This window comes from Puma concolor, chromosome D1, assembly GCF_028749965.1.
Source record: "Puma concolor isolate L17-30 chromosome D1, mPumCon1.1.hap2, whole genome shotgun sequence".
NCBI lineage: Eukaryota > Metazoa > Chordata > Mammalia > Carnivora > Felidae > Puma > Puma concolor.
In genome coordinates this window covers 58699601-58727437 of record NC_141676.1, presented here as the reverse complement: position 1 = coordinate 58727437, position 27837 = coordinate 58699601, and the positions used below count along the sequence as shown (strand labels likewise).

Here is a 27837-nt window from a genome sequence, read left to right as displayed (position 1 = left end):
TATCTTCTCATCTACCTCAGATATAGTAGATTTGAAAACATTCTGAAAAGCAACACATGCTATATAAATGTAAGACATTAGCACTGGTATTGACATTTTCTCAACTTAGAGAAACTCAGACGTAATCAGTTCTCAAATATTTATTGCTTCCTAAATACTGTATTTAATTGGACAATTCTGAGATCCAGTTCCTTTGACTTTATAGGAATCATACCTCTGGATAGCCCAGGTGAAGGTAATGTGGTGGGGTGCTTTTTCATTCTCAAGAGATCTAGGTGCTTTCTGCAATGGAAGGAAAAAAGGGAAGGGATCTTCAAAGAACAAAATGAGATTTTGCCTTCCTGGGTTGGATTCTCCAAGCCCCATAGCTATTTTTAGTTAGGTAACCTGAGCTAGACCAGAGCCAGGGAAAAGACCAGAGGAATATCTTACATTATACAAATGTCAAAGGTAGAAGTAAGTTTTCCTTAAGTGAGATCCCTAAATTTATAAAGCTGTGTAATTATTCATTGCTATGCAACAAATCACCCCAAAATGTAATGGCTTAAAACAATAAACATTGTCTCATATATATTCTGTGGGTCAGGAATTTGGGAGAAGCTTAGCTGGGTGGTTCTGGGTGGAGATCTCTTATGAGGTATAGTCAAGATGTCAGCTGGGGCAGCCATCATCTGAAGGCTTGACTGGGATTGGAGGATCACTTTCAAAGATGGTTCACTCTGATTCATTGGTACTGGTTGTTGACAGGGGGCCTGGGTTCTTCACCATGTGAGCTGCCCCATAGAGCTGCTTTTTCTCCTGGAGCAAGTGATGCCTGAAAGAGACAAGGTGGAAGCCAAAATGTCTTATGACCCAGCCTTGGAAGTTACAGAGTCATTTCTACAGTCTCCTAATACGGGAACCCTACTCAGTGTGGAAGGGACTGCACAGGGTGATGGGAAGTAAAGATCTTTAGGACTACCTTAGAGACTGGCTACCACAGGCAGTTAGGGTGGAAAGATCCTTGAATGAGAAGACAGGTGATCCAGGTTGCTTTTTGAGCAAGTCGTTTACCCTCTCTGCACTTCAGTTTGCCCTACACAAGCACTATTCAATAGAAATACAACGTGAGCCACATTGTAATTTTATGTTTTCTAGTAGCCACATTAAAAAGGAAAAATAAACAGGTGACATTAATAATACTTTAATTAACCTAACAGACCCCAGATATTGTCAGTATAAAAATGTTTTACATTCCTTTTCTCCATACTATATCCAGATATTCAGTGTGTATTTTCCGCTTTATAGCACATCTCATTTTGGAGTCATCACACTTCGGCTCTTCAGTAGTCACATGTGGCTAGAGGCTACCACACGGTAAAGTTCAGCTTTAGGTAATATGGTATCTAAAGTCCTTTTTTGAGCTTCCAGTATCCTGTGGCCCCACTGCCTTGGAGAAGAAAGAGGAGTTCTCCCACTTCTGGGGCACATAGTTTATATCAGTTATTGAAGCTGGAAGAGAATTTGGAGGTATGTTCCTGTCTCCTCATTGTACAGAGATGAAACCAAGACTTTGGAAAAAACTTGCTCAAGACCACACAGTGAGTTAATCACAAAGCTAGGACTGGGTCCCAAATATAAGCCCATTTCTCATGCTCTTTTCCTGCTCTGCATACTGACTTAGAGCTCAGGGTAATATGCTTTCCGTCATGGACACTTGGTCAGTATTCGTGGATTGCTAGTTTGTCCACCTGTCATTAACCTATATTCTTTCTAGGCCTTTTATTTCCCTCCATGGAGCCAACAGTACTGTTGTAGGAATGTGGGAGGTGAGTAGTAGTTGATAATTACTTTGTAGTATTACTGCAAAGAAGGAAAACAATTATTCCCGGGAAAAGTGGAGTTAGGTTCTCATGGTTGGAAGGCTGTGCATAGTGTTGCTCCCCATCTAGTACTCGACTCCCCTCTCTAGCAACCCTAGCAACTGACCATAAAGCCTGATCTTGGCTGAGACTGGTAAAGAAACATTCACTCCATTTATTTTTGGTACCAGGTACTGTGTTAGCCCTCTTAAGTACATTCTCTCATTTAGCAACTGGATCACTGGGAATCGTTCTGCATGGTGTAGTGACTGAGTTACCTGGCCTTCCTGAGCCTCTGTTTCATTAGGCTCAAGGCTTGGCACAGAATAGGCAGCGGGAAATGTATGGTAATTATTAATGTTCACCAAATATTTCAGGCAGGGGGCACCTGGGTGACTCAGTTGAGCGTCCGACTTCAGCTCAGGTCATGATCTCACAGCTTGTGAGTTCGAGCCCTGCATTGGGCTCTGTGCTGACAGCTCAGAGCCTGGAGCCTGCTTCAGATTCTGTGTCTCCCTCTCTGTCTCCCCCTAACCCACTCGCATTCTGTCTCTGTCTCTCTCAAAAATAAAATAAACATTAAAAAATTTTTTTAAAAAACATTTCAGGCAGGATGGTACTTTGTGGCTCCCTTGTGGTTGGGTGGGGCCAAGTAACTTGTTCTGATCAATGAGTTATGAATGGAGGGGACATGCCACTTCTGAGCTGGAGCATTGAATTGCTGGTGTCAGACCCTTGGGGTTTCTCTTTCCCTCTGGAACGGTGACCAACAACATTCAGGATAGCGGCTGCTTCCGGAGGGACTGCAATGAGCAGAGGCCCCTGCTGCTGCTGGACAGGTGGTATGGTTAAGCCACTGAAATGCAGGCGTTGTTCATTACCACAGCATAATCTAGCCTATTCTGACTGATACAATACGTATATAGTAATTAGGAGTCTTGTATTTGCAAATGTAGAAACCCCACTCAAGTTCACTTATGCAAAAATAGATAGATAGATAGATAGATAGATGAATGAACGAATAAATAAATAAATAAATAAATAAATAAATAAATAAATAAATAAATAAAGAGTGACAATGGAGGCATTATTGGAAAAGGTACTGGGGAGGGCCTCATAAAATGCAAGGGTAGGTCTGCCACTGGGCTCAAGAACAGAACTGGAGCACGTAGCCCTTTAGGAGCCCAGACAGTCTTTTCTCTCCTATTCCCTGCCAGGCTTTTTGGTGTCTGCTTCCTTCTATCTGGCTTCAGTCCAGCTTTCTCTGTTTCCCAGGCTGCATGGTGGAAGATGGCTGCTGCTGCTGCTGTCATCCATTAATATTGGAGTAGTCAAGGAAAACCCCCAGGTTTCTGGCTTGAGCAACAAGGTGGATGCTAGAGGTATTGCTGGGATGGGAAACACTGGGTGGGGACTGAGTTTAGAGAGGAAGATAACTCGTTCAGTTTTAGGTAAATCAAGTTTGAAACACTTTTGGGAGATGCAAGTGGAGAGGACCAAGAGGCAGTGGATTTGTGGATCTGGAGCATGGTGTGATGAGTTATGTTTTAGGTCTGGAGACAGAAGAGGACAGAAGACTGACAAATGTGAGGCATGGGCGAGGAGGGGCAGGCAAGGAGGCACAAAGGCAGCAGGCAGAGAAATAGTTGGGGGCCCAGAATGAAACAACAGGCAATCTCATTCACTCCTCTGGCAGCAGAGCAGTCTAGGTAGGATGATTTTTTATTTTTTATTTTTATTTTTTTTAATTTTTGTTAACGTTTTATTTATTTTTGAGACAGGGAGAGACAGAGCATGAACAGGGGAGGGTCAGAGAGAGGGAGACACAGAATCTGAAACAGGCTCCAGGCTCTGAGCTGTCAGCACAGAGCCCGACGCGGGGCTCAAACTCATGGACCTCGAGATCATGACCTGAGCCGAAGTCGGCCGCTTAACCAAGTGAGCCACCCAGGCGCCCCTAGGTAGGATTATTTTAAGGGTGAGAAAACCAAGGCTCAGCAAGGCTAAGTGACTTGTTTGAGGCTATGCAGTTAGTAAGAAGCAGTCAGTCCCCGGCTCCCAGGCTGGGTCTCTCCACTCTTCCACAGTAGCCTCTGAAGGGTGAGCATGCCAGGCATCCTGGAAGAGCCAAGCCTTCAAGAACAGGTGGGCTGTGGGTCAGCAGAGCCAAGAGGATGCAGAGCAAAAGGTCAGAGAGGATTGAGGCCAGGCCTGTGGGATCAGGCCAAGCCACTGCTGTGGGTTCCTGGCTCTTCTTCCTGCCTGGACAGAGCCCACCTCCGGTTTCCCACAGGGGCCCTTCCTCCAGGAAGGAAGCTGAGCGTATGAAGAAGGATATTTAGCACCTCCAGAAGGCCTCTTCTTGTTTGTGCAGAATCTTTTCCCCATAAAGAGATTGTTCAGGGTCTGGTAAATGAGTGTTAAACATAAGGTTGTGACCAGCTGCTGTGTCTGGTTCAACATCTTGTTCCTCCAGTGAGGCTGGCAAGAAACCAAATCAAACCAGCTCTTGGCACTGTGACCCAGTACACCTTACTTCTTGGGGAAAGCCTCTCTCTGAAAGCCCTATGGAAATCAGATCTTTGCAATCTCAGTCTGATTTTCCTTTTTGCCAAATTACAATTTGCCATACATATAACCCTACCGTATTGTAACACCTATAAAATTGAAAAAGAAAACAATACTTGCACTCCCACCTGACAACATATCCCGTCCATTTGCGTGTCTCTAGTACTTTATCATGAACAGACATTTTATGTACTTGTATTTTATGTACTTGTAATTATGTACTTGTAATTATGTGGGTACAATTATGTACCAAATGTAACCAAACATTACATACATTTTCCCACATTGCTACATAATCTTTATAGTTATATTTTTGAATGTCTTAATTTTGTTTTCATTTTGCTTAAAACTTAGAATTTAATGTTTTTTAAAATATAGGTAATGCATGCACATGGGACAAAATTTAAAAGGTACAAAATGGTAGCACTGAAATGTAAGTCTTGCTCTTATTCTTTTCCCCTGTAAACTCAGTTTCTTTCCTGGAGGCCCAAATGGTGGTAAATTCTTTTTTATATACTTCAGAGATATTTTATGCAATCTGTAAGTGTGCATGCTTATATATATACATTCTTTTTCATATAGTAACATACTATAGACACAGTATTGCACTTTGCAGACTGTTTCAGATCAATATATAAAGAGGAATCTCATTTTTAAAAGTGACTACAGAGTATTCCATTCAGTGGATTTCCTATGACTTATTTAGCTAGGATCCTATTGAGGACGTTTAGGTTATTGCTAATCTTTTGCTTTTACAAACAAGGCTGCAGTGAAAATCCTTATAAAAGTGTGTGTGTGTGTGTGTGTGTGTGTGTGCGCGCCTGTCTGTCCTTCTGTCTGTGTGTATGTGTTACATCACACATGGTGAGTACATGGGTTGCATTTTTAGAAGTGATTTTCTGAATCAAAGGATATGTGTGTTTTTATTTTAATAGATATTGTCATATTGCCTTCCATAAAAGTTATACCAATTTATACTCCAATAATGTACAAGGGAGATGCCTGAATTTTAAATGTTCCAGCATTTTAGGGGCACCTGAGTGGCTCAGTCAGTTAAGCCTCCGACTCTTGACAGCGGCTCAGGTTGTGTTATCGCCGTGGTGAGATGAAGTCCTGCATCAGGCTCTGTGCTATCAAATTCTCTTTCTCTCTCTCTCTTTGCCCCTCCCCCACTTGCACTGTCTCTCTCTCTCAAAATAAATAAATAAATTGAAGGTTAAATGTTCTAGCATCTTAGGTTTTTTCTCCTTTTTGAAATTTTTTTGGTATAAAATCTTTTTAGCATACAACAATGAACCCCCACATACCCATCATGCCCCTAAAGCAGTCATCAACTCATGGCCAGTCTTAGTTTGTCTAAACTAGTACCTACTTCCTGCTTTCTCCCTGGATTATTGTGAAGCAAATCATAGATACCATATTATTTCACCCATAAATATTTCAGTATGTATTCCCCAAAGATAAGGACTCAAAAAAAAAAAAAAACCAAACACAAAAAACAAACAAAAAAACAACCCACAATAGCATTATTACACAGGAAAAATCCTTCAGTATCAACAAATATTCGATTAATACTCAGATTTCCCCAATTGTTTGCTTTTTTTTTTTTTACACTTGGTTTGTTCAAATCAGGATTCAAACAAGGTCTGCACACTGCATTTGTCATGTCTCATAAGTGTCTCTTTAGTCTCTTTTCACCTATAGATTACTCCCACAACTTAAAAAAAATCTTTTTCTCCTGTGTTTCCTGAAGATTGAAAGGTGAAACCAGACATTTGATCTGATTCAGGTATGGTTTCTTTTGGGCAAGTTGGCTTCATGGGTGGTGGAGTGTTCTTAAGGCACACAGTATGTTTTTCCTTTTTTTGTGATGATCATTCCCTAGATCCATTAATTTGTTAGGAGTTTATAAAATGTAATACTCTGATTCTGTCATGCCTTCACTTACTAGCTGGAGTATGGTTATAGAACTCAACAAGATCAGTGGCATTAGTGTTGTTACTGGCATTTTATTAGTTTTTTAGTTCTTTTCATATTCACTAACAGTCTGTATTGAATACAAAATTATATATAAAAGATTTACTTTTTTTTAACGTTTTATTTATTTTTGAGACAGGGAGAGATACAGCATGAACAGGGGAGGGTCAGAGAGAGGGAGACACAGAATCGGAAACAGGCTCCAGGCTCTGAGCTGTCAGCACAGAGCCCGACGCGGGGCTCGAGCTCACGGACCACGAGATCATGACCTGAGCTGAAGTCGGCCGCTTAATCGACTGAGCCACCCAGGTGCCCCTAAAAGATTTACTTTTATGGTTGCATTAGTTTTTACCGAGTTTAAATCTGAACATATTTATTTTTTAAAAAAAAATTTTTTTTTTCAACGTTTATTTATTTTTGGGACAGAGAGAAACATGAACGGGAGAGGGTCAGAGAGAGAGGGAGACACAGAATCGGAAACAGGCTCCAGGCTCTGAGCCATCAGCCCAGAGCCCGACGTGGGGCTCGAACTCACGGACCGCGAGATCGTGACCTGGCTGAAGTCGGACGCTTAACCGACTGCGCCACCCAGGCACCCCTAAATCTGAACATATTTAGATTGCCAACACTGACTGCCTCAATAATTTTGGGGGGATCCATACATTATTCAAATTCAAGAGACACAGGTATAAGACTAAAGTGTTAATGTTTTTTGCAGTTTACCTAAATTGTGAGGTTTTCTAATCCAGAGACTGTTTGTTCGTGTTTGTACCTGAGTACCTGGCATGTAAAAGGAAGCAGGTTTAATGTCTATGTTACTGTGAAGAATTTCCTACAGCCTCCACATTTGGTTCTTTTGTTGATGGATATGGATATCAGGTCTGTGAAGCAGTCACAGTGGCCATGCTCACAGCTTCCAGCTCTTTCAGATATGGAGCAGGCAGCTTCCATTCCTAATTCTGATTGTGAGAAAGTTAGTCGTCACTCTAAACTGAAACTTACCTCTGACACTGTCATAATTCTACCCCCTGCAAGGCCTCCTCTGAGAGTCCTTTCCTGGCCTCATTCTACATCCCCCTCAAAAGGCAGTAACCACAGCGTGTTATAGTTACTTGTTTCCATGTCTGACTGTGAGCTCTCCAGGCAGGGACTGTAGTTGCATCCTCTGTGGCCTCCTGGGGACCTGCCCAGGGCCTCATGCAGAAGAGGTGCCCAGAAATGGCCTGTTGAGTCAGCAAATGAATTCTATCCTGGGAATGGTCTCTTCTTCATGTTTTCTTTCCTGATTCTTCTGTTCTTCACAGAACATGGCTTCCAGATTCCACACCCCTGCCCTTATCTCAATAGGCTTTAATTGGCTAATGTGCCTTTAATCTGTGTTGCTTGGAATTGAAGATAACATGGCTGGTATGGTCTGGCCAGTGTGAGGTCTGTCAGCCTGTGCTGGGCCTTGAGGAGGATGGATCCGACTTGGTTCCTGTCTTCAGGGAGCTCATAGCTTTGTGGAGGAGACACACCTGTAAAAACAATTCACAATAAACTGTCACAAGTACCATGAGAGAAGTTTGCACAGGGTACTGTAGAAACATAAAAGAAGTGACAGATTTTATAAGGGAGGAGGGGGGCAGAAAAGGCTCAAGGTGACATTGAATTAGAATTCTAGGTTCTAAGTAAGAAAAAACCCAGCTCAAACTAGCTCAAATGAAGAGTATTTTAGAACTCAAAACTAAACAAGTCTGGGGCTAGCTTCAGGCACAGATTGATCCAGGAGGAGGTAGCATGTAAGGGGGGAGTTAGCCAGCCCCCGGAGGAAGGTGCTCCAGGCAGAGAGACTAGCACAGCAAAGGCCTGGAGAGGATAGAGAGCAGGTGGGTATTTGAGGAAATGCAGGTTGTCTTCCTGCCTCTTTCTAGGGTGAACAGCCTGCGTTCACAGCCTCCCCCATATTCCTTCATTCTCCTACTCCCTCCCTCTGCCCCCTGCGTGTAGAGCAGGATAAAGAGGAATGGGGCAGGCTCCCACCCATCAGACTGCTGCCACTGCCTGTACTCTCTCCCACTCGCCCTTCTAGGTGCTCACCACCCTTCTCCACTACCACAGGCCTCCTTGCTCTGGAGCTCCCATCTGCATTAGAGCAAAGGGAGACAGTGGTAGATGACTATAAGGAAGGGAAGGAGTAGGGGCAGAGAAGGATATTTATTTCCTCAGCTCTCTCCCTGCTGGGTCAGCATGGGTTGGGTACAGCCTCTACCAAAAGCCACAGCTCCAGCCTGCTGCCCTCTGCGGTTTCCTGTAACCCCTTCCTCCCCTGCTCTCTGAGCCTAGCCACTGTGTCTCTCTCTCCACCCTGGCTAGCCAGGGGGGTGGCACCATTGCTTGCTGGTTTCCTGAACCTTCCTCATACTCTCTTCAAATTACCCAGTTTCAGGGAGCCGTCTGTTTCCTACCAGAATGCTGACACCCAGCTCTCACCTGCAGCCAGAGGTGGGCTGGGGGCATGCTGGGCCCTGTGAAGTACTGGGTTCCTGTGAGGGGATAGCATTACTCAGGTCAACTCCATTCCACCACAGACGCCTCTCTCCAGCCTGACCCACAGGGATCCAAGGCTGTGCTAAGCATTTTACACGCTTTATGTCAACTTCACAGCAAATAACAAACCCACAAGGTTGAATTACTGACTGTTTTACAAAGAGGAAAGCTTTGCCCAAGTTCACAGTTAGTTAGAGGCAGTCCATAGTTTGAAGTCAAGTCTGGACTCCAAAGGCCTGCACTCCTATGACCCCCACTCCGCTTTCCTCATAGGTCAAGGGAAAGAACCAAATGAGACAGTTGGTGCTTTTGAGATGCTGAAAAGCCAACACACCTGGTTGGCCTGAGAACTGTGCTATGTCGCATCCCTCCCAAGAAGGCCAGGCTGAGTTTTTGATGGAGCACTGGAAGGTCAGAGCTGGCAGGGGACCCAGAGATCAGACAACCTCATCCCCTCCTATGCCCAGGAGGAAACAACCCCAAAAAGGACAAGTGGTTCCTCTTAGGTCCCACATTCCTGCAGGAATCAGAATTCGAATCCAGACTGTCTGCAGACATCCCGTAAACACATCAGCAAGAAGGATGTAGCATTCCCCTCAGAGAAGAGTTCAGAAGAGAGAAAAACAGTGGAGATTAGGATGGCGGGGTGGGGAGGAGCTGGTTTCTGGACTATAGGATTTCAGATTTGGGGAATGCAAGGCATGTCAGAGCCCATCTAGAAAATTTCCCCGATAGCAACTCTGAAAAGGAAACCCTGCTTGCACACCTCTCCAGTGATGGGAAGCGTATTCTGGCCAGAGGCAGCCTGTTTGTTGTTCCCAGTGAGCGGAGATCTGGGTCCTGTGACTCCCCCGTCCCTAAGCACAGTTCTGGGTCTTCTCTCTGGGATCCATAGAACATGTCCGCTCCCTCTGCCCCAGATGTGTGAGCTGTGCTCACAGCACACTTAATCCCCTCTTCTCACTTTTGCATGGCTGTGAATCTCTGGGTGTCCTCCTCCCTCCTCCCTGTCTGCTCACTTAAATGTCCATTTACCCTACTTCCCCTAATAACACCCATATCTTCCTTAGGAATTGTACTCCCACCGACTTTATGTTTATGTGTTATTTTTTATTAAGGTGTAATTGGCATAGAACATCATGGTTTCAGGTGTACAAATAATGATTTGCTCTTTATATGCATTGCAACTTGATCACCACTCTAAGTCTAGTTAACACCTTACAGTGTTCCAAACTTTTTTTTTCCAGTGATGAGAAATTTTAAGAACTACTCTCAGCAACTTTCAAATATGCAACACAGTATTAGTGACTATAGTCACCGTGCTGTACATTGTGTCCCTGTGACTTGTTTACTTGATAACTGGAATTTGCACCTTCTGAACACCTTCACCCATTTCTCCCACCCAAGTTTATGTGGTTTGAGTAAAGGTGACACCCTGCCAGCCTCTTTCCCTGGCTTTCTGTGACTGGTGCAGAGATGGGCACTGGGCCTCTTTTAGGACAATACAAGTCAGACCCAGACTTCTGCCAGGAGGGTTGTGGGGGAAAGGAGCTCTTCCTACTGGCTTTGCAGACAGAACAGAGTGTATACATGGAACTGCAGACAGCCATCCTGTCACCACAAAGTGGGATCCTGCCTGAGAAGGGAGCAATAGTGAGAGAAGCAGAGCCAAAAGATTCAAATAGCTTCATGAAGACATCATCTGAGCTCCTGGATCTAGCCATGCCTGAAGTCAGTCCTCTGATTGTTGTAATTACATGAGCCAATAAATACCATTTTCTACTTAAGTCCGTTTGAGCTGCATTTTCTGTCTGTTGCAATTATGACTCCTGACTGAGACACTCACTTCCTCTGTACATCTCAGTCCTAACTTATCCTACTTTCTTCTGCCTTCTTTTATTGTTTAAATCATAAGATTTAAACGTCCATATTCATACCACTATGAACAACATGCCCTCATTAATAGTTATTCTTTATGTAACACTTGCTATGTGCCAGGTACCAGCTAAAGCACTTTAGAAATAATATCTTACTGCAATTCACAGATGTAACTACTTTTATCCCCATTCTACAGATAAGGAAACTAAGACTCAGAGAGGTTAAACTCTCACAGCCAATAAGTGTCAGGGCTAGGATTCAAACCCAGCTCTGTTGGACCCCAGAGGCAGTGTTCTGGACCAGTTTCTTCCCAGGACATAGCATGTGTGAGGGTGAGGTGGGGAGAAGATGCTACAGAGATCTTTAGTTTCCTGACACCACACCATCCCACCCTTGCTGTACCTCTTCCAGTGCTCTTTTCACTGCTCTGTGCTGCTTGCAGAGGCAGGAGAAAAGTGATGCTCGGAACAAGGAGACAAAGTGTTCTGAGGGTCAAACTGACAGGCCAAGAGGAGACAACTCACAGAAGTATGGGCTGCTGATGGGTAATGGCATAAAATAACTTGATGTGACCATTAAGCTTCCTCTGTGTTTCATGCTGTATTTTCCCTGGTAACCCAGGCTTTTAGCACTGTTGACAGATACAATCTGTGCTCACCCTACCTCTGAACCCTTCTCCCCCAACCTACTAGACAGACATTGAGTTATATCCTGTGTATTCTATGGTGAAAAAGACACACCTGGTTCTGAAGGGGCACATGCACTCGAATGTTTATAACAGAGCTATCAACAATAGCCAAAGTATGGAAAGAGCCCAGATGTCCATCGATGGATGAATGGATAAAGAAGAGTGATATATACTACAATGGAGTATTACTCAGCAATCAAAAGGAACGAAATTTTGCCATTTGCAACTACGTGGATAGAACTAGAGGGTATTATGCTAAGTGAAATTAGTCAGAGAAAGACAAATATCATATGGCTTTACTCATATGTGGAATTTAAGATAGAAAACAGATGAACATAAGGGAAGGGAAGCAAAAATAATATAAAAACAAGGAGGGGGACAAAACATAAGAGACTCATAAATATGGAGAACAAACTGAGGGTTACTGGAGGAGTTGTGGGAGGGGGGATGGGCTAAATGGGTAAGGGGCATTAAGGAGGACACTTGTTGGGATGAGTACTGGGTATTATACATAGGGGATGAACCACTGGATTCTACTCCTAAAATCATTATAGCACTCCATGCTAACTAACCTGGATGTAAATTTAAAAATTTTTTAAAAAGAAAGAAAGAAAGAAAAAGACACACCTGGACTGTATTCTTGTAGTGCCTACAGTCTGATGGGGAAGGCAGACCCCATGTCAGTACACAGCTAAATAGGAGACTAGGTTGAGTTCTCTGAAGAAAACAAACAGGAAACTGGATTGATAATCGTTCCATTTACTGAGAGAATGAAGACTGAGGGGAGCCAGGGAAGGAAGTCAAGGGTTCCAACCCCAATATGTCATCCAGAGATGTCAAGTAGGTAGTCAGATATAGGAGTCTAGTGCTCAGAGGAGAAGTCTAGTCTAGAGGTTTAAAAAGCATCCTATTATCCTTCCAGGCTTTCTCAGGTTCTATCTCTTCTTGGAAGTTTTCCCTGATAACGTAATTCCTAGTGATCTCCCCTTCATGACATTGATTCATCGATTCATTGATTCAACAAATTCTCAGTAAGATCTACTCTGTGTAGACTCAGTGTTGGCTACTGCCCTCAAGGAGTGTATGTTCTAAGTGTGGAGTCAACATATAAAGTGGACAATTATAAGACAGACTGGTAAGTCCTGTGTTCAAGGGAAGTGCAAGGGGCTGCAGGAGAATGGGCCTGTGTATCAGCCAGGTCCTGCAGGAAGCAAATGGCCATCTCAGGTCAGCAATTTGAGGAGGCTCTATTCAAAGAGGTGGGCAGGGAGTAGGGAAACCACAAGGATCATGAAGTACCCTGGGGCTTGAAACATTTGGGCATCATTACCTCCCCAGGCCTGCAGGGGAGAGGGAAGAGGGTGGTTACAGGAACGCGGAAACAAGTAGAGCTCTGAGATAGGGCTGACAGAAGCTGGGAGCTTCAGCTGAGGAATGCAGCAAGAGAAACAACAGCAAAAGATTTTTTTTTAAGTTAAATATATCAGATGATGTTAAATGTTACTGAAAAACCAGGCAGAGAAGGGGGTTAGGGAGGACAGCGGTAAGGAGGGACTAGGATTTTATATGGGATGGTCAGGGAAGACCTCAGCCAGAAGGTGGCACTTGAGCAAAGACTTAAAGGAGGTGTTATCTCCAGGTGAGTCTTTCCCTGACCCCTTCAATCATCCCACCCCACTCCCCTGCCCAACCTGTCCTCAGGTCAGGGCCTTGTCTCCAATTTCTTTGGATTTGAGAGTCCCCTGAAGGCTGTTTTCAGACTATGATCTCCCTGAGACAGAAACTCTGTTCCATCCTTTCTTTTCTCATCTAATAACAATAGGAGCTGCCACCTATTAAGCACATGCATCACGCTGGACCCAGCTCTGGGCCCGTTACACACATTGGGTCATCTAAGCTTCGTTGCAAAACTGCAAGGCACAGAAAAAGAAAATGAGGCATCTCAGTCCCCTTTCCAAGAACCCCTTAGGCACCTGGCTTCTCTAACACGGTTCCTGCTCCATTCTCACTCCAGAGCAGGGGAAGTGGAGGACAGACCTTAAATTTCTGAAGGACCAAAAAAGGGAACGAAAACTAGGCATACACTTTATGTCTCCAGTGGGCACAAGGACCAAAGGGTAGAAGTAACTAGGAGGCAGTTTTTGTCAAAACGTGAAAACATCCTAACAATCAGAACTTTGACTGCCTCAGAAACAATGAGCTCCTTGTCACTAATGGTGTGCCAGAGAAGCTGGACAATCTCATGTCAAAAATGAAATGTAGGTGGGGCACCTGGGTGCCTCAGTCCATTAAGCAGCTGACTTCAGCTCAGGTCATGATCTCGCAGTCCATGGGTTCCAGCCCCACGCTGGGCTCTGTGCTGACAGCTCAGAGCCTGGAGCCTGCTTCAGATTCTGTGTCTCCCTCTCTCTCCACCCTTCACCCATTCGCGCTCAGTCTCTCTCTGTCTCTCAAAATAATAAATAAACATTAAAAAAATTTTAATAAAATATAGGGGATTCTTAGGTGAAGGATTTGACCAGATAACTCCAAGGGTCCTTCCAAGTTAGGTTCTATCACTAAATGATTCTAGAACTCTAAGATGGTGTGATTTTAAGTCTATGATTCTAGAATTTTATTAAAACGAGATAATCCTTATCTTCAAAGAACTTGCAATCTAGTAGATGAGGTGGGCAAATAGTTACTTTTGATAAGCGTAATAAAAAGTCCTATAGAGTAAATGCAAGGCCCTGGCAGAATGGGGAAGGAACCAGGACTGTTTCCTTGAGGCTGATCTTAAGAACCACTCACGTCAAAATCATTGGGAATCTTTTTTTTTTTTTTTTTTTAATGTTTATTTCTGAGCTCCATTCCAGATCTCCTGGATTGGAACTTCTGGTGTGGCATCCAAGTCTACTTTATAAGAATGAGCTCCTAGGTGATTCTTAGGCAGACTGAAATTTGGTACTGCATGCCCAGAGTCAGGATGACTTTTCTGAGAGGTGATAATCGGACTGAGGAAAAGAAGTAGCTGGGTCAAAATACGTAACCACAGAAATAAAATGGCAGTACTGTGTTTTGATAAAGAATAGCAGTTTTGTACAGCATTCCCTCCATGTGGTAGATCTTTTCAAAATGATAGCACTTCTTAAATACAACCTGAGATTCTGTGATGAGGGCCTCAGATATCCTGGAACAGATCTTTGTTTACAAGGGAGCAAGAGCTGGCCTCAGTTTATTATTAATTAGTCCAAGGTGGGAGGCTGTTAAAGAGGGCTCTGATAAGGACTCCCACAGAGTCCCTGAGAAGCTATTCTCTGCCACTGTCCACTCTGCTGCCCATAGCCTCCTGGTCCTCATTTTCCAGCTGCCCCTGGCTGCTTATCTTTTCTGGAGCCTGCAGTGTCATCAGCAAGAAAGTAATAGTGTGAGGGAGGGCCTGGTGGCCACAAGTGCAGGGTGTTCTGGGACATGAGGTACAGCTGGAAACAGTTGTGTGGGCATGTGGGGAGCTGTCGACACGTGGAAGGAGGAGCATAAGCTGGGGTGAAGGAGAGAAAGTGGCGTAGTAGATTCTAAATCTGAGCTCCGCTGCTGGCTTCTCTGTGAGCCTGGGCAAGTTCCTTCCCCAAGCTGGCCTCTGCATTCCTGCCTGGAAGAGACGGTTTGTGTGAGATGATTTCTCCAGTGACCAATGGCTTTAATATTTTGGATGCTACAATCTCATCTGACCCCAAGCACCACCGTATGGTGAAGAATGCATGCCAGGAACCGTACCCATTTTACAGCGAGGAAGCTATGGCCCAGCGCGGGGCAGTGACTTGTCCACCACCACACAGCCACTTAGGAGCAAAGCCTTATTCCCCCAGCACCCAATGTTCAGCTTCACCTTTTGATCAGTCTCAGGCTGGACAAACTGAAGCAAAGTGAGAGGCATTGGTCTCCCGTCCAGGAAGCAGGCGCTGCAAGAGACGGAAGGATCGGAGCCCTCGGCTGTGTAAGGCCAAGCAGCTGGGCGGGGGCGCCCTAAGTCAGCCAGAGTAGAAGTGGGTGTGCTGGGGCCGGGCGGGGCTGGGGGAGGAGGCGCCCTGGGGAAGGTTAAAGGGAGCAGAGCGCGGGTCGGGGCGCAGAGCCGAGGGGGCGCGCTGTGTGCTAACTGGCCACCCGAGCGCCAAGGGGTGCTGTGCGGAGGCACTGGGGAGCACAGAGTGCGGTGTCCTACCGACGGACGGGCGCCCCTCAGAGGCTTGCCGAGAGGCAGGTAAGGCGCACTAGCAGGGTCGGGAAAGCTGGGTTGCAGCTGAGGGTAGAAGTGAGGAGTCTTCCCGCTTCCCGGGAGAACGCCGACCCGAGGTGCGGAACGGCTCACGGACGGAGCTGATCCTCCCCAGACCCGAGCTGCAGGGATCCCGGGGCCCCACGTGGCGCGGAGCTGGGCCCCTGGCACACCCAGCCTGAAAACCATGGGGGCTTGCACCGGCACTCACAGGCCCCCGGACCGCGGCTCGAAAGCTCTTTCCACGTCCACAAATGTGCGTGCGAACACCGGCTGGTCCGCAGCGAGAGCACACGCAGAAACACCCTTCGGGGACCCTGCGTGGTCTTTTTGCTCTGCCGGAGCTGACTTGCCCATTTGCTACTGCATTGTGTCCTGCGCCTGGGGACTTTCAAAGGCACACCTTCTGTTGCTAATAACAGAGGTCTAGGTTGGGAGTCAGGAGACTGGAGTTCCAGTTTACAGGTTGTGTAAACCTGTGCAAGTCCCCTACCGGCTGTATGCCTTGTGCTGTCTTTTTTTTTTTTTTTTTAACTTGTTTTATTTTTTATTTTTTTAAACTTACATCCAAATTAGTTAGCATATAGTGCAACAATGATTTCAGGAGTAGATTCCTTAGTGCCCCTTACCCATTTAGCCCACCCCCCTTCCCACAACCCCTGCAGTAACCCTGTTTGTTCTCCGTATTTATGAGTCTCTTCTGTTTTGTCCCCCTCCCTGTTTTTATATTAGTTTTGTTTCCCTTCCCTTATGTTCCTCTGTTTTGTCTTAAAGTCCTCATATGAGTGAAGTCATATGATTTTTGTCTTTCTCTGACTAATTTCACTGAGCATAATACCCTCCAGTTGTATCCACGTACTTGCAAATGGCACGATTTCATTCTTTTTGATTGCCGAGTAACACTCCATTGTATATGTATAGCACATCTTTATCCATTCATCCATCGATGGACATTTGGGCTCTTCCCATACTTTGGCTATTGTTGATAGTGCTGCTATAAACATGGGGGTGCATGTGTCCCTTTGAAACAGCACACCTGTATCCCTTGGATAAATGTCTAGTAGTGCAATTGCTGGGTCGTAGGGTAGTTCTATTTTTAGTTTTTTGAGGAACCTCCATACTGTTTTCCATATTGGCTGCACCAGCTTGCATTCCCATGCCTTGTGCTTTCTTTTCCTGGGTCACTACCTGTAGAATGGGCCTCTCCGTCTTGTTGCCCCACACTCCGTGTGACATGAGGGGAAAGAGGTCTGGACCTGGGTGGGATTCTCTTACCTAGAAAGTAGATGAGTTCAGACAGACCCTTGTATGAAGGCCCATGAAGAGTATCTCCTCCTTTCCCTCCTCCCCATCTTCACCAATTTGCATATGGGGAAACTGAGGCAGCAGGGAGATAGCTTGCCTAGGAACATACCAGGACCAGAGAGAAGCAAAACCCAAGCCCCCATTACTTCTAATCCAGGGCTCTCTCCACTTCACCTACAAACGTGCATTGTAAAAGTGTAAGGTCCTCATTTTGTAATGCCATCTATCAACTTTGGTGGTTCCAAATGGAGGAGACCCCTGCCTGAGGCATGGAAACTGCTTTCATATTTTCTTGATTCCTCAAGATGATAACCAACAATGTTCTTCATCCCTCACTCACTTCATACATCTCAAAACACATTTCTATCCATACACTGAATGAGCAGGTGCTCAAATACCTACTGAGAGGGAATTAAGGCAAAACCCCCATCTTACTGATGGGGAACATGAGGCCCAGAGTGGAGCCGTGACTTCACTGAGACACACAGCTAGACACAGCCAAATAGGGGCAGGTCTCTTGATTCCAATTCCTGTGTGTTCTCCATTAACTATAGGACTACCAAATGGTACCCCTCAATGGAAAGGGACTACAGGGCTGATCAGAGTATGAGAAACAAGGAAGGCTTCTGAAGGAGGAAAGTGTGTCAAGAATCAAGAAGAGTAATAAGAACCTGTTGGCTTCTTCAGAAGATAGAGAACTAAGGCAGCGGGCGTGGGGCAACACTTGGTAATCTGGAGGTGGGGGTAGAAAAACAGAAAAGAAAACCAGGTGACCCGACTGCCCCATAATTGTCTCTTATGTTTCTATAATACTTGGCAATTTCTAAAACACCTTCCTCTGTTGTCTCCTCCAGTTCCCATGTGAGGTAAATAGGGCAGGGATAATTATCCCCATCTCATACATGAGTTTCAGAGGAAATAAATGCAGTGCTCAAGGTCACATACCCAAGCATACAGCCAAGATTGGAACCATGAAACGCACACATGAAAGGCAAAATCACAGGCTGGGTGACTGGAAATTGGACTGTGTGTGTGCAGTGGTTGGGTGTGTGTGGCCACACCCTGAGTAGGTACACAGGGAAGAGGGTGGCAAAGCCACTGCTAGTGTTTTGGGGCCAAGAATGTTTGCCCTTTGGATTGAATGGGATTCAGGTGCAGGGAACATCTGGGCTTTCAAAGAAGTCTTAGAATTCCTTCTCCTCTGAGTCACTTCCCCACCTGACTGAGACACCTTCTTTTCTTTGAGCCACCCCTTCCCCAGACCAAATCAAATATGTTTTGGCCTGCTCTTGCTTTTTAAGTACTGTAAGCTGTTTTCATGAATGTCTATGTGTGTACTGGGTAGGGGATGGTCTAATAAGAAATGGCATTGATTCATTTTTTTTAATCAATTTTTAAAATGTTTAGTTATTTGTTTTGAGAGATAAAGGGAGAGAGAACACAAGCAGGGGAGGGACAGAGAGAAAGGGAAAGAGAAAATCCCAAGCAGGCTCCACACTGTCAGTGCAGAGCCTGATGCAGGGCTCGAACCCACAAACCATGAGATCATGACCTGAGCCGAAATCAAGAGTCAGATGCTTAACCAACTGAGCCACCCAGGTGCCCCTGATTCATTTATTCTTGAGTGCCTACTATGTGCTTGGGCCCAGGGCATAAAGAAGTATGTGAGGCACAGGTCCCTGCCCTCACACCTCACAGCACATAGTTTAGCATACATATCTACATATATTGATACCTATACACACATACACTTTCAGTACAGCATAGTGCTCTAATAGGGTTTTATGCAAAGCACTTTAGGAACAGACAAGAGGGAAAGACCAATTGGCTAGGGAGTGGGGAAGGGGGTCTCTCAGGAGGGGGTCTATAGAGGTGACATTAGAGCTGGGCCTTTAAGGATGAGTAGGAGTTCACCAGGAAGATAAAAAGAGGAAGGAAACTCCTCTGCCTAAGAAAACAGCATAAGGAAAGGAAAGAGGTGTGCAAATGTGAGGAATGTTTGGAGAATGGTCTGTAACTCAGTACCAGTTGGCACAGGGAACTGGGGAGAGGCAGGGTCATATCCAAAGAAGCTTCAATGACAATCTGAGAAGGTTAGACTTTCCTACAGGCAACGGGGAACTGATACTAGAAAGGTCCGTGATGCGATACCAATTTGTGATCCCAGTTCATGGGGCTGTGAGACCTTGTGCAAGTGGTTTCCTCAGGGAAGGCGTGCTCTGTTTTCCTGTTTGGATGGGGATTGTACTAACAACATAATTATTAAGATCCCTTTCAGCTCAGATTCTATCTCTGTCTCCTTCCAACTTTTTGTTAAGGTCCATACCTTGAACTCCTCCTCCCACTCCACTGGCTCCCCAGTCCATGTGGTGATAAGATTACAGAGGGACCAATGGCAAAATTGTGTGGTCCCAGGGATTGCCTTTGGATCTCCATCTGCTTTGTGTGACTTTTTCCCCCTCACCTCTCTTTACCACATTTCTAAACACTTAAGATGTTCACTCTGAAAGAGTAGCTAAAACAGAGCAGTGGGAAAACCAAAAGAACCAATGGCGGAGTTTCATTTTTCCCCAGAGAAACCTGAAAGAAAACCTAAGATGCCCAGTTCATCCTTCAGATAACAGCTTTACAGCTCCACCCCCAGGTTAGACACCTTTGAGTTCTAACTCACAGGGATGGGGAGTTGGGGGATGAGGTACCTGGCTGGCTCAGTTGGAGCATGTGACTCGAGTTCAAGCCCCATGTTGGGCATAGAGCTTACTTAAAAAACAAAAAACAAAACAAAACAAAACAAAAACATTTAGGAAGAATCTGTTAAGGTGCAGGAAATAGAAATAGCAATAGAGTGTGGAAGAAGAGAGTGAGCCTGGTGTTTTGGGGGATCAGGAGTGGGTCTAGAGCAGAAAGGACCATAGGAGATGAGATTATAAAAGAAGGTTAACTCCTCATCCAAAACATGCCAACATCCACCCCCCCCCCCCATCCCTACTAGATCCTCGATTGGTGAGAATCTGCAGTACAGGAAAAAGTATGGAGTTAGAGGATATGATGCTACAGGACACGAGAAGACTGTGTTCCATATGATGCACAACTCAGATGCCAGGGAATGTTGCCATTGGTAGTGGAAAGAGCACCTTAACAGCACATGCCCCCAAAGACCTCGGTCCTCATCAGAGCTCTGCCTGTCACTAGTCGTGTCATTTTGGGCAAGTCACCCTCCCTCTCAGAGCTTCCATTTCCCCATCTACAAAATGGAGTCGTTGGCCTAGAATCTAGATTCTAAATAATCTTTACAATCTCTTTCAGCATGGTCAGTTCCTATTAACTGGTCTATCTTCTGTTTCAAGTTAAGAACTCTCCGGAGCAGAGCTCTATCTGCCCCATTATGAACTTTATAATCAGTGACTATCTTGACAAGGGAAGCCAAGGAGCTCAGAAAGAGGAACAAAATTCTCATTGTTGCCAACTACCAATCCTTGGACCTAGAGGCAGTTCACAGAGAACCAACCCATTCTTTATCAGCTTTCTGTCTCTCCTGACCCAGCAATGCCCTTGCACCCAGGCCCTCATTCCTACCCCAACCCAGTACCTAAAGATAATGTAAGAGTGACTTCTTTGCTTCCCCTGTCAGAACCACAAACTTCCAGGTCTATCCAGAGGCCCCAGAAGGAGGATCTGAGGGATCAATGATTTCATGAACTTTTACTGCCCTCACTGGACCCTGCATTGGAGCCCACCCCATCCCCCACACTGTCCGTCCACCCTCATTTTCTGCACAGAGTCTCCCTCCTTCCCTGGCTAGATCACCTGGACAGATGAACTGTTAAGAAAAAAAGCCAAAGTCAACTGATTTGACTCTCAGTTTATCTAGGCAGGAATATTCAGTGTAACTTAGTCCTTGTCTCAGGTACATCTTTAATCTGTGAGAAAAAAGTCTGCAGCCTTCCTTATCTTGTGATTCAGGGGCTCTAAAAAGACCCCAAAATACCTCTCCCACCAACCTGTCCAATCTCCCATAATCTCACAGTGTGGTTTTGTGATTTGTACCTTTGTGGGATGTTAGAGTTTACTGCAACCTTGCCAGATTACATAGTTAAAGTACCTTCATTTTATAGATGCAGACAGAAGCTGAGGCCCAGAAAAGGGAAGTCACATGCCCAAAGTCACACAAGTAACAACTGAACCAAGACAGCTCCTTGGGTTTCCATTTCCTTAACTGTAAGATGAGGGAGGTTAACTAAAGGTTAGACTAAATGGCCTCTGAAGGTCCTGCCAGCCTCTGCTCTGCAAAAATAAAACTGTCACCACCCCTGTGCGGCACCTGGTACCAGACGCTGCAATTTTCTTCTTTAATTTTCACAATGAGTTTTGCTACAGATAGTGCTGATGCTGTGACCATGTATTACCCAGTCTCTCCAAATAGGTTCATTGGAAACATCATTTGTGTCTATGTAAAATATCAACCCACTGCCAGCTGCCACCCTGCCACACACATCATTCCCTTGGGGCTCAGGCTCTTTGAACCTTTTAGAGACTTCTGTTAAGATACCTGTACCCTTAGGAAAGGGAATATTTTAGTCTGCACTATTGGCAGCTCCCTGAGCAGGAGTCCACATGTTAAACTGAGGTTTTATCACAAAGTCACCCAGTAGAGACATCGCGGGCCTGGGGTTGGGGGATAGCAATCAGATGTCCCTTAGCCACTGCACAGTTCCTGTAACTGCAACCCTAGGCTGGTCTGACCCAGCTGCTGCATAAAGGGGAGGGGAAGTGGGGGGGGGGTGCACAGCAAAGCTATTGCACAACCCTTGGGGCCCCAGCCTTAGGAGATCCACCCTGGTTCTGAAGATTTTTCTGTGTGTCTGATTTCTTCCTTCCCTGCCTCCTCCCCTGTTTTCCAGCACTGGGCCTTTCCTTCTCAGCTCTCAGTGTCAACACTGAGACCCCAGATGTGTCCAGAGACACCCTGAAGAAGCTGAGGGGCAGGGGAGCCTTAGGGCACCTACAGGGAGATTTCTGAAGCTGATTCAGAGCCAGAGAATTTGCCTACTATTTGGTGAGTCATCCAGATATAGGTTCCCCTTCCTCTGCCCTGTCAGTTAAAACTACTTTGCAAAGGATTTCTAAGAAAACTGGTAACAGTGACTGCTCCGGGAAAGAGTCCTGGACCACTGGGAATAGGGAGACTTCGTCTTCACTGTATGTACTGTGTATACATACTTACTAGATTGAAACATTTTTTTCACCATAATAAAAGTGTATGCTCAAGCAAGCCTGGAGGGAGGCAGGACAGGGATAATAGTCTTTTGTTGTTGTTTTTAATCATGGTTTAAAAAATACATGAAATTTACCATTTTAACTATTTTTAAGTATACAGCTCAGTATCATTAACTGTATTCACATCATTGTGCAACAGGTCTCTAGAACTTTTTCATCTTGCAAAATTGAAACTCAACCCATTGAATAACTCCCGATGATAATCATTTTGACAGATGAGAAAACTAGAGCCAGAACATGGCAAGAAGCCCATTTCTTTCCAAGTGGGATCCTCGCGTCTGTGTGGCTCAGTCGGTTAAGTGTCCAACTTCAGCTCAGGTCACGATCTCGTGGTCCGTGAGTTAGAGCCCCGCGTCGGGCTCTGGGCTGACGGCTCGGAGCCTGGAGGCTGCTTCCGATTCTGTGTCTCCCTCTCTCTCTGCCCCTCCCCCATTCATGCTTTGTCTCTCTCTGTCTCAAAAATAAATAAACGTTAAAAAAAAATTCAAAGTGGGATTCTCCAGGCACTCCATCTATCTGTTATCTGCCTGTAAAACTGTCCAAGGCCCCTTCTTCCCTAAGCCATTCCCCACATACCTCTCACAAATCACATCTGTGAGATCTTAACTCCTGCCCCTACCTTGTCATCCCCATGGTCCCAGCTCAGGACTCAGTGTCTTCTGCCTGAACTATTTCAGGACCCTTGTCATTAGGCTCTCTGCCTCAATTCTTGCCTCCTCCAGTCCATATGGCAGCCCGACTGTCCTTTCAAAGCATAGATCTCACCACTGTATTCCCTTTTAAAATACTGTTCCATGGCTCTTCCCCAACTACAGGATAAAGTTCCAGCTCTGCAGCCTGGCACTCAAGGCTCTCCATGATCTACTTCAGAGAAGTCTCTCTCTATCCCACGGTCTACATTGTTTTTTGTTTTTTTTTTTTAATTTAAATTTTAATGTTTGTTTTTGAGAGAAAGAGACAGAACTTGAGCAGGGGAGGGACAGAGAGAGAGGGAGACACAGAATCCAAAGCAGGCTCCAGGCTCTAAGCTGTCAGCACAGAGCTCAACGTGGGGCTTGAGCTCATGAACCATGAGACTGTGACCTGAGCTGAAGTGAGCTGCTTAACCGACCGAGCCACCCAGGTGCCCCTCTTCTAAACATTCTTGTTGTCATGCTTGTTTACCTCTTTGCTTTTCTTGCCTTCTCTACTTCCTAAAAGCCCTTCAAGGTCCAATTCAAATGCCTCCGTCACTGAATACTCTCTGAGTCTTGATCAGAATTTGTCCCTTCTTTCTCTAAGCCCCAGTAGCCCTTGGCTTGTTGCCTTCATAATACATCAGCTGGCAATGTCCCTAAGTTCAGGGACTGGGTTTGAGCCTCCCCAAGTTCCCAGCATGAGGCCTGCCTAACAGTGGGCCTCCATACATGATGACTGGCTGAATGATGAGTTGAGCCATTAATTTCATTGTGCTGCTCCTGCTTTCCATTGGTCCATACAAGGGAAGAAGAAGGCACAAATTTCTTACCTGACAATTGAGGTAGTAGATGAGAATCTCTGCCTTCTGGATCTTAACTCCACGAGCCCTTGTTCTCTTTCCCTCCTCCGTCCAGACAAGGTAGTTCAAGTACTACTTACCAGGAAGCCCCAAAGGCCTTGCACGAAATGTAGGCCAGTCCTGGGTGATTGCTGTATTATTTAAATTCTTCCCCCTAACTTCTTCATTCATAGAGTTGTTCATGAATATTGATCATGGTCATAACAGTCATCTTTTGTTTAGAAGAGACCATATGTAATATTCAAGTTTGTTAGTTTCAGTTAGGTTGACAGATCTACCTAGATAAAGGAGGGCTTTGGAACCAGTTAGTGAACTCTGAGTGATTGGCCTGTGGAAAAGTCCCTAAAATAGCCATTTTTACTGGAGACTATTGAAGGAAGAACAGCCAGCCAGTTACTAGGTAGACCCCTGGGGAAACACAACACCCAGCCAGTCTCAGGGTAATCCCCTAGACTTGAGGGAGAGATACAGTCCTGCTGACCAGGAGCATGTGGTCTGCTAATACCCTTATCAATAACAAGAGAATAGCCACACAGTGCCTTACATGTAAGTGCTGGTCAAAAGGGAGGGCTGCAACAATAAAGCTTGTGGAATATGGTTAAAGGATAGAGAGGACTCAATGAAGTCTTCCTGAAAGAAGTGAGTGTGGATGGAGCCTTGCTTAAAGAGAATGACAGGATTTTTCAGAGATTAGGATACAAGGTTGTCTTTGGATGTTTTTCTATATTATGGACTAAGGATCTCTAAGAAGAAGGGGAAGGGACATTTATTATACACCAGGTACACAGACTTTGTGTCAGAAGGCAGGAGAGTTGAGGTGCCTCTCTTCCCTCTCTGGGGTAGGAAAACTCCAAACCAGACTGAGTGTTCCTTTCACACCCCTACCCTCAGGTTCAACCCTGTCCTTTGCCCTGGTGTCTGCAGTGGTTATCAGCCTCTCCCTGTTTCCCCCACCGCCTCTTTTCCAACAGAATTTCCCCTAAATAGCTAGCAATACCTAGAGCATTTGGGACATAATGTGCTTAAGAGATAAATGACCCAGCCTCTGGCCTCCAGGTAAGGTGAAATTTAAGCCATCCCCAAACTTCTTGTAAATGCTGTCCATGGAATATAAAAAAAAACTGTGCTGAAGGAGGGCTCTGGGTAATGTCTTCTGATGGTGCCACACAGTCCTGCCGAGAGCTGGCCCAGGAGCCAAAGGAGCTGTAAGCCGGCCATCACAGAGAGGGACTCTGTCTTGGCTCTACTTCCAATATTCTCTGTGATCATGGACAGGCCACTTAATTCTCTCTGGGCATCAGCTTCCCTTTGTATAAAAATGGAAGGAATTAGAGTAAATAATCCCTAAAGCCCTTGTAGCCTAAAGCTCGGTGATTTATAGAATCAAAAAAAAAAAAAAGAAAGAAAGATTAATATGGGTTACAATGGTTGAGGAAGGCTTTATTCCACAAGTATTTATTGAGGACCTACTGGGTGCTGTCTTAAGTGCTTGCATATAGCAGTTAGTAAAACAGACATAGTCCCTGCCTTCATTGACCTGGCAGTCTAGTGGAGAAGACAGACAAGTAAACAAATAGGTAGAATAAACTGTGATGTTGGGATTTTCGCTGGGGTTTGAGGGAGTCGGGATGGAATTCAAGCTGCAGATGACAGAAGCTATCCCCTTTCTCTTTTCTGTCACCAACAGAGCATCCTCCAGTTCTTTGCCCACTGCAATCCCTATTGCTATGGAGACCACCAACGGGACTGAGACTTGGTACAAAAGCCTGCACGCTGTGCTGAAGGCTCTAAATGCCACTATTCACAGCAACCTGCTCTGCCGGCCAGGGCCAGACAACCTGACAGAGAAGCGGCGGGCCAGCCTACCTGGCCGTGATGACAACTCCTACATGTACATTCTCTTTGTCATGTTTCTATTTGCTGTCACTGTGGGCAGCCTCATCCTGGGATATACCCGCTCCCGCAAAGTGGACAAGCGCAGTGACCCTTATCACGTGTACATCAAGAACCGTGTGTCTATGATCTGATGCTAGGGGGCCAGGAATGGCAGAATATCAAGACACCAGAACTCAGTGCTGGACCACATCAGGCCTCAGTGTCCCCATCTATAAGATCAACAAGAGAAAGGGCCAGAAGAAGTCATCATTAGGGTGGGAGGAGAGGGGCTGGGAGACCTGGGCCTTGCGGATAAAGATTTTTTTTTCCAGCAAAAGCAGACTTTTGGGAGCCCCATGAACAAATATATAGAAGTAGCAAAAGATAGTAACCACTACTGGTCCAGTGGCTGGAGTACTGGGAGCTAGGAGCTGGAGGCTGGAGGAAGGAGAAAAGGAAGTTGTAGCAGAAGCAAATGAAACGGGAAGATGCACGGAGGACATGTTTTTTGATGCGCTATCTTCATCGACCATGAAAAGCAGCAGTGATTACCATATCACAGATAAGAAATGAGTAACGTTACTTATTTATATTTGTTCACATTTTATATTTTTCCAGACATTTAACATTTGTGAGTTTACCCCCTGTGAAGGAAGCAAATTAAGTACCATTCTGCCCATCTGGGCCAGAGTAGTGCCATAGCTGGAACGTAGGAGCTCTGGTTTCCTTGCCTAGTGCTTTTTAAACACGGGACAGGATCCAGGCCTGAAACTTACACAATTCTGGGGGTCCCCTTAAGAAAAAGAATTCAAAATAATTTTGCTTTTGCAAATATTACAAAAACGTATTGCCATGTCAATACATTACTAGGACCCCTCCCAAGACCCTAAGGAGCCATGCAAGTGCAGGGCCCTGAATGTTAAGGCTCTTTAGTTCCATGATTCGTGCACTTCTCCAGCCAGGTCACAGTGCCCTTCCGAGCCACATCTCCAGTCACTACCTCTAACACAGCCTCTTCTGATTTGATTAAACTCTGGGAAGAATTTTCTGACACCAAACTGAAATCTGCTTCTAGAAGGTTATTATCACACCTAGAAGATTACCATATTAAAAGAAGGAGAGCATGCAAGGCAGGTACCTGTTTCAGTGGAAGGATTCTGGTACATGAACTGAGTGGTCATGCCTTTCTCTGATCCTTTTCCCACTTCCTCACAATGAAACAGTTCAACTTGAAAGTCTGTAAGAGCTCTACTAGTTCTGACATTCTGGTTTTCACATACATTAGATTAAAACCATAAAATTGTGTTTGTAGGTCAAAAGCAGCTGAATATCAGTAGTTTTCATATGGTTCAGCCTAATATGTGCAATGTGACGAGTGAATACCTTACAAGCTACAAATCCCCAGCTGGAACCTCGCACTGTTCTGTTTGATTTCTGTTTAAGGGATGTACAAAGGGTCTCCAGAAAGCCCTATTGAAACATACATATTTGTATATAGCAAAAACCCTGAAAGAATATTTTGATAGTAATTATCTCTGAAAAATAAGGATTGTGATTTTCCCTTTTTTACTTAAAAAATTATGTAATATTTGATTTATCTGACCATAAGTATGCTACTTGTATAATCGGGGGGGGGGGGGGGAAGCTACTTCCACCTTGAAAAAATAAAAATAAATGCTTGTGTGTTTCTTGAATGGAAATACAGAACACATTCATTCCCATGAGCAGTCAGTTGTGTTAACTCCCTGCAAATCTGTGCTGAGCCCCATATGTGCTCAAGCCTTTCCTTAGTTTTTCTTTTTTTTTTTTTTAATGTTTATTTATTTATTTTGAGAGAGTGAGCATGAGCAGGGGAGGGGCAGAGAGAGGGAGAGAAAATCCCAAGCAGGCTCCATGCTGTCAGTGCAGAGCCCGACGTGGGACTCAGTCCCACACCCTGAGATCACACCTGAGCTGAAATCAAGAGTCAGATGCTTAACTGACTAAGCCACCCAGGCATAGCTTTCCTTAGTTCTTCTTGAAGGAGAAGGTAGAGACCTAGTTAAGAAGATTTGACATATGGGAAGAAAACGATTCAGAAGTCTACAGTTGAATGAGACTTTAGAGA

General features: G+C 45.1%; 1 protein-coding gene across 4 annotated transcripts; it reads left to right on the top strand.

Moving 5' to 3' along the window:
• Nucleotides 1-27424, top strand: KCNE3 (potassium voltage-gated channel subfamily E regulatory subunit 3). 4 transcript variants are annotated; one of them, XM_086678300.1, is made up of 5 exons: nucleotides 15594-15721; nucleotides 19616-19685; nucleotides 21943-22097; nucleotides 23134-23441; nucleotides 25543-27424. In XM_086678300.1, the coding sequence occupies exon 5, from the start codon at nucleotides 25583-25585 to the stop codon at nucleotides 25880-25882; it is 300 nt and encodes a 99-aa protein (XP_086534426.1). In that variant the 5' UTR covers nucleotides 15594-15721; nucleotides 19616-19685; nucleotides 21943-22097; nucleotides 23134-23441; nucleotides 25543-25582; the 3' UTR covers nucleotides 25883-27424. The 4 variants fall into 4 exon arrangements, with proteins under 4 accessions (XP_086534425.1, XP_086534426.1, XP_086534424.1 ...); XM_086678298.1 differs by lacking the exon at nucleotides 23134-23441; XM_086678299.1 differs by lacking the exons at nucleotides 15594-15721; nucleotides 19616-19685; nucleotides 23134-23441 and adding an exon at nucleotides 1-3223.
• Nucleotides 27425-27837: the final 413 nt, after the last annotated feature.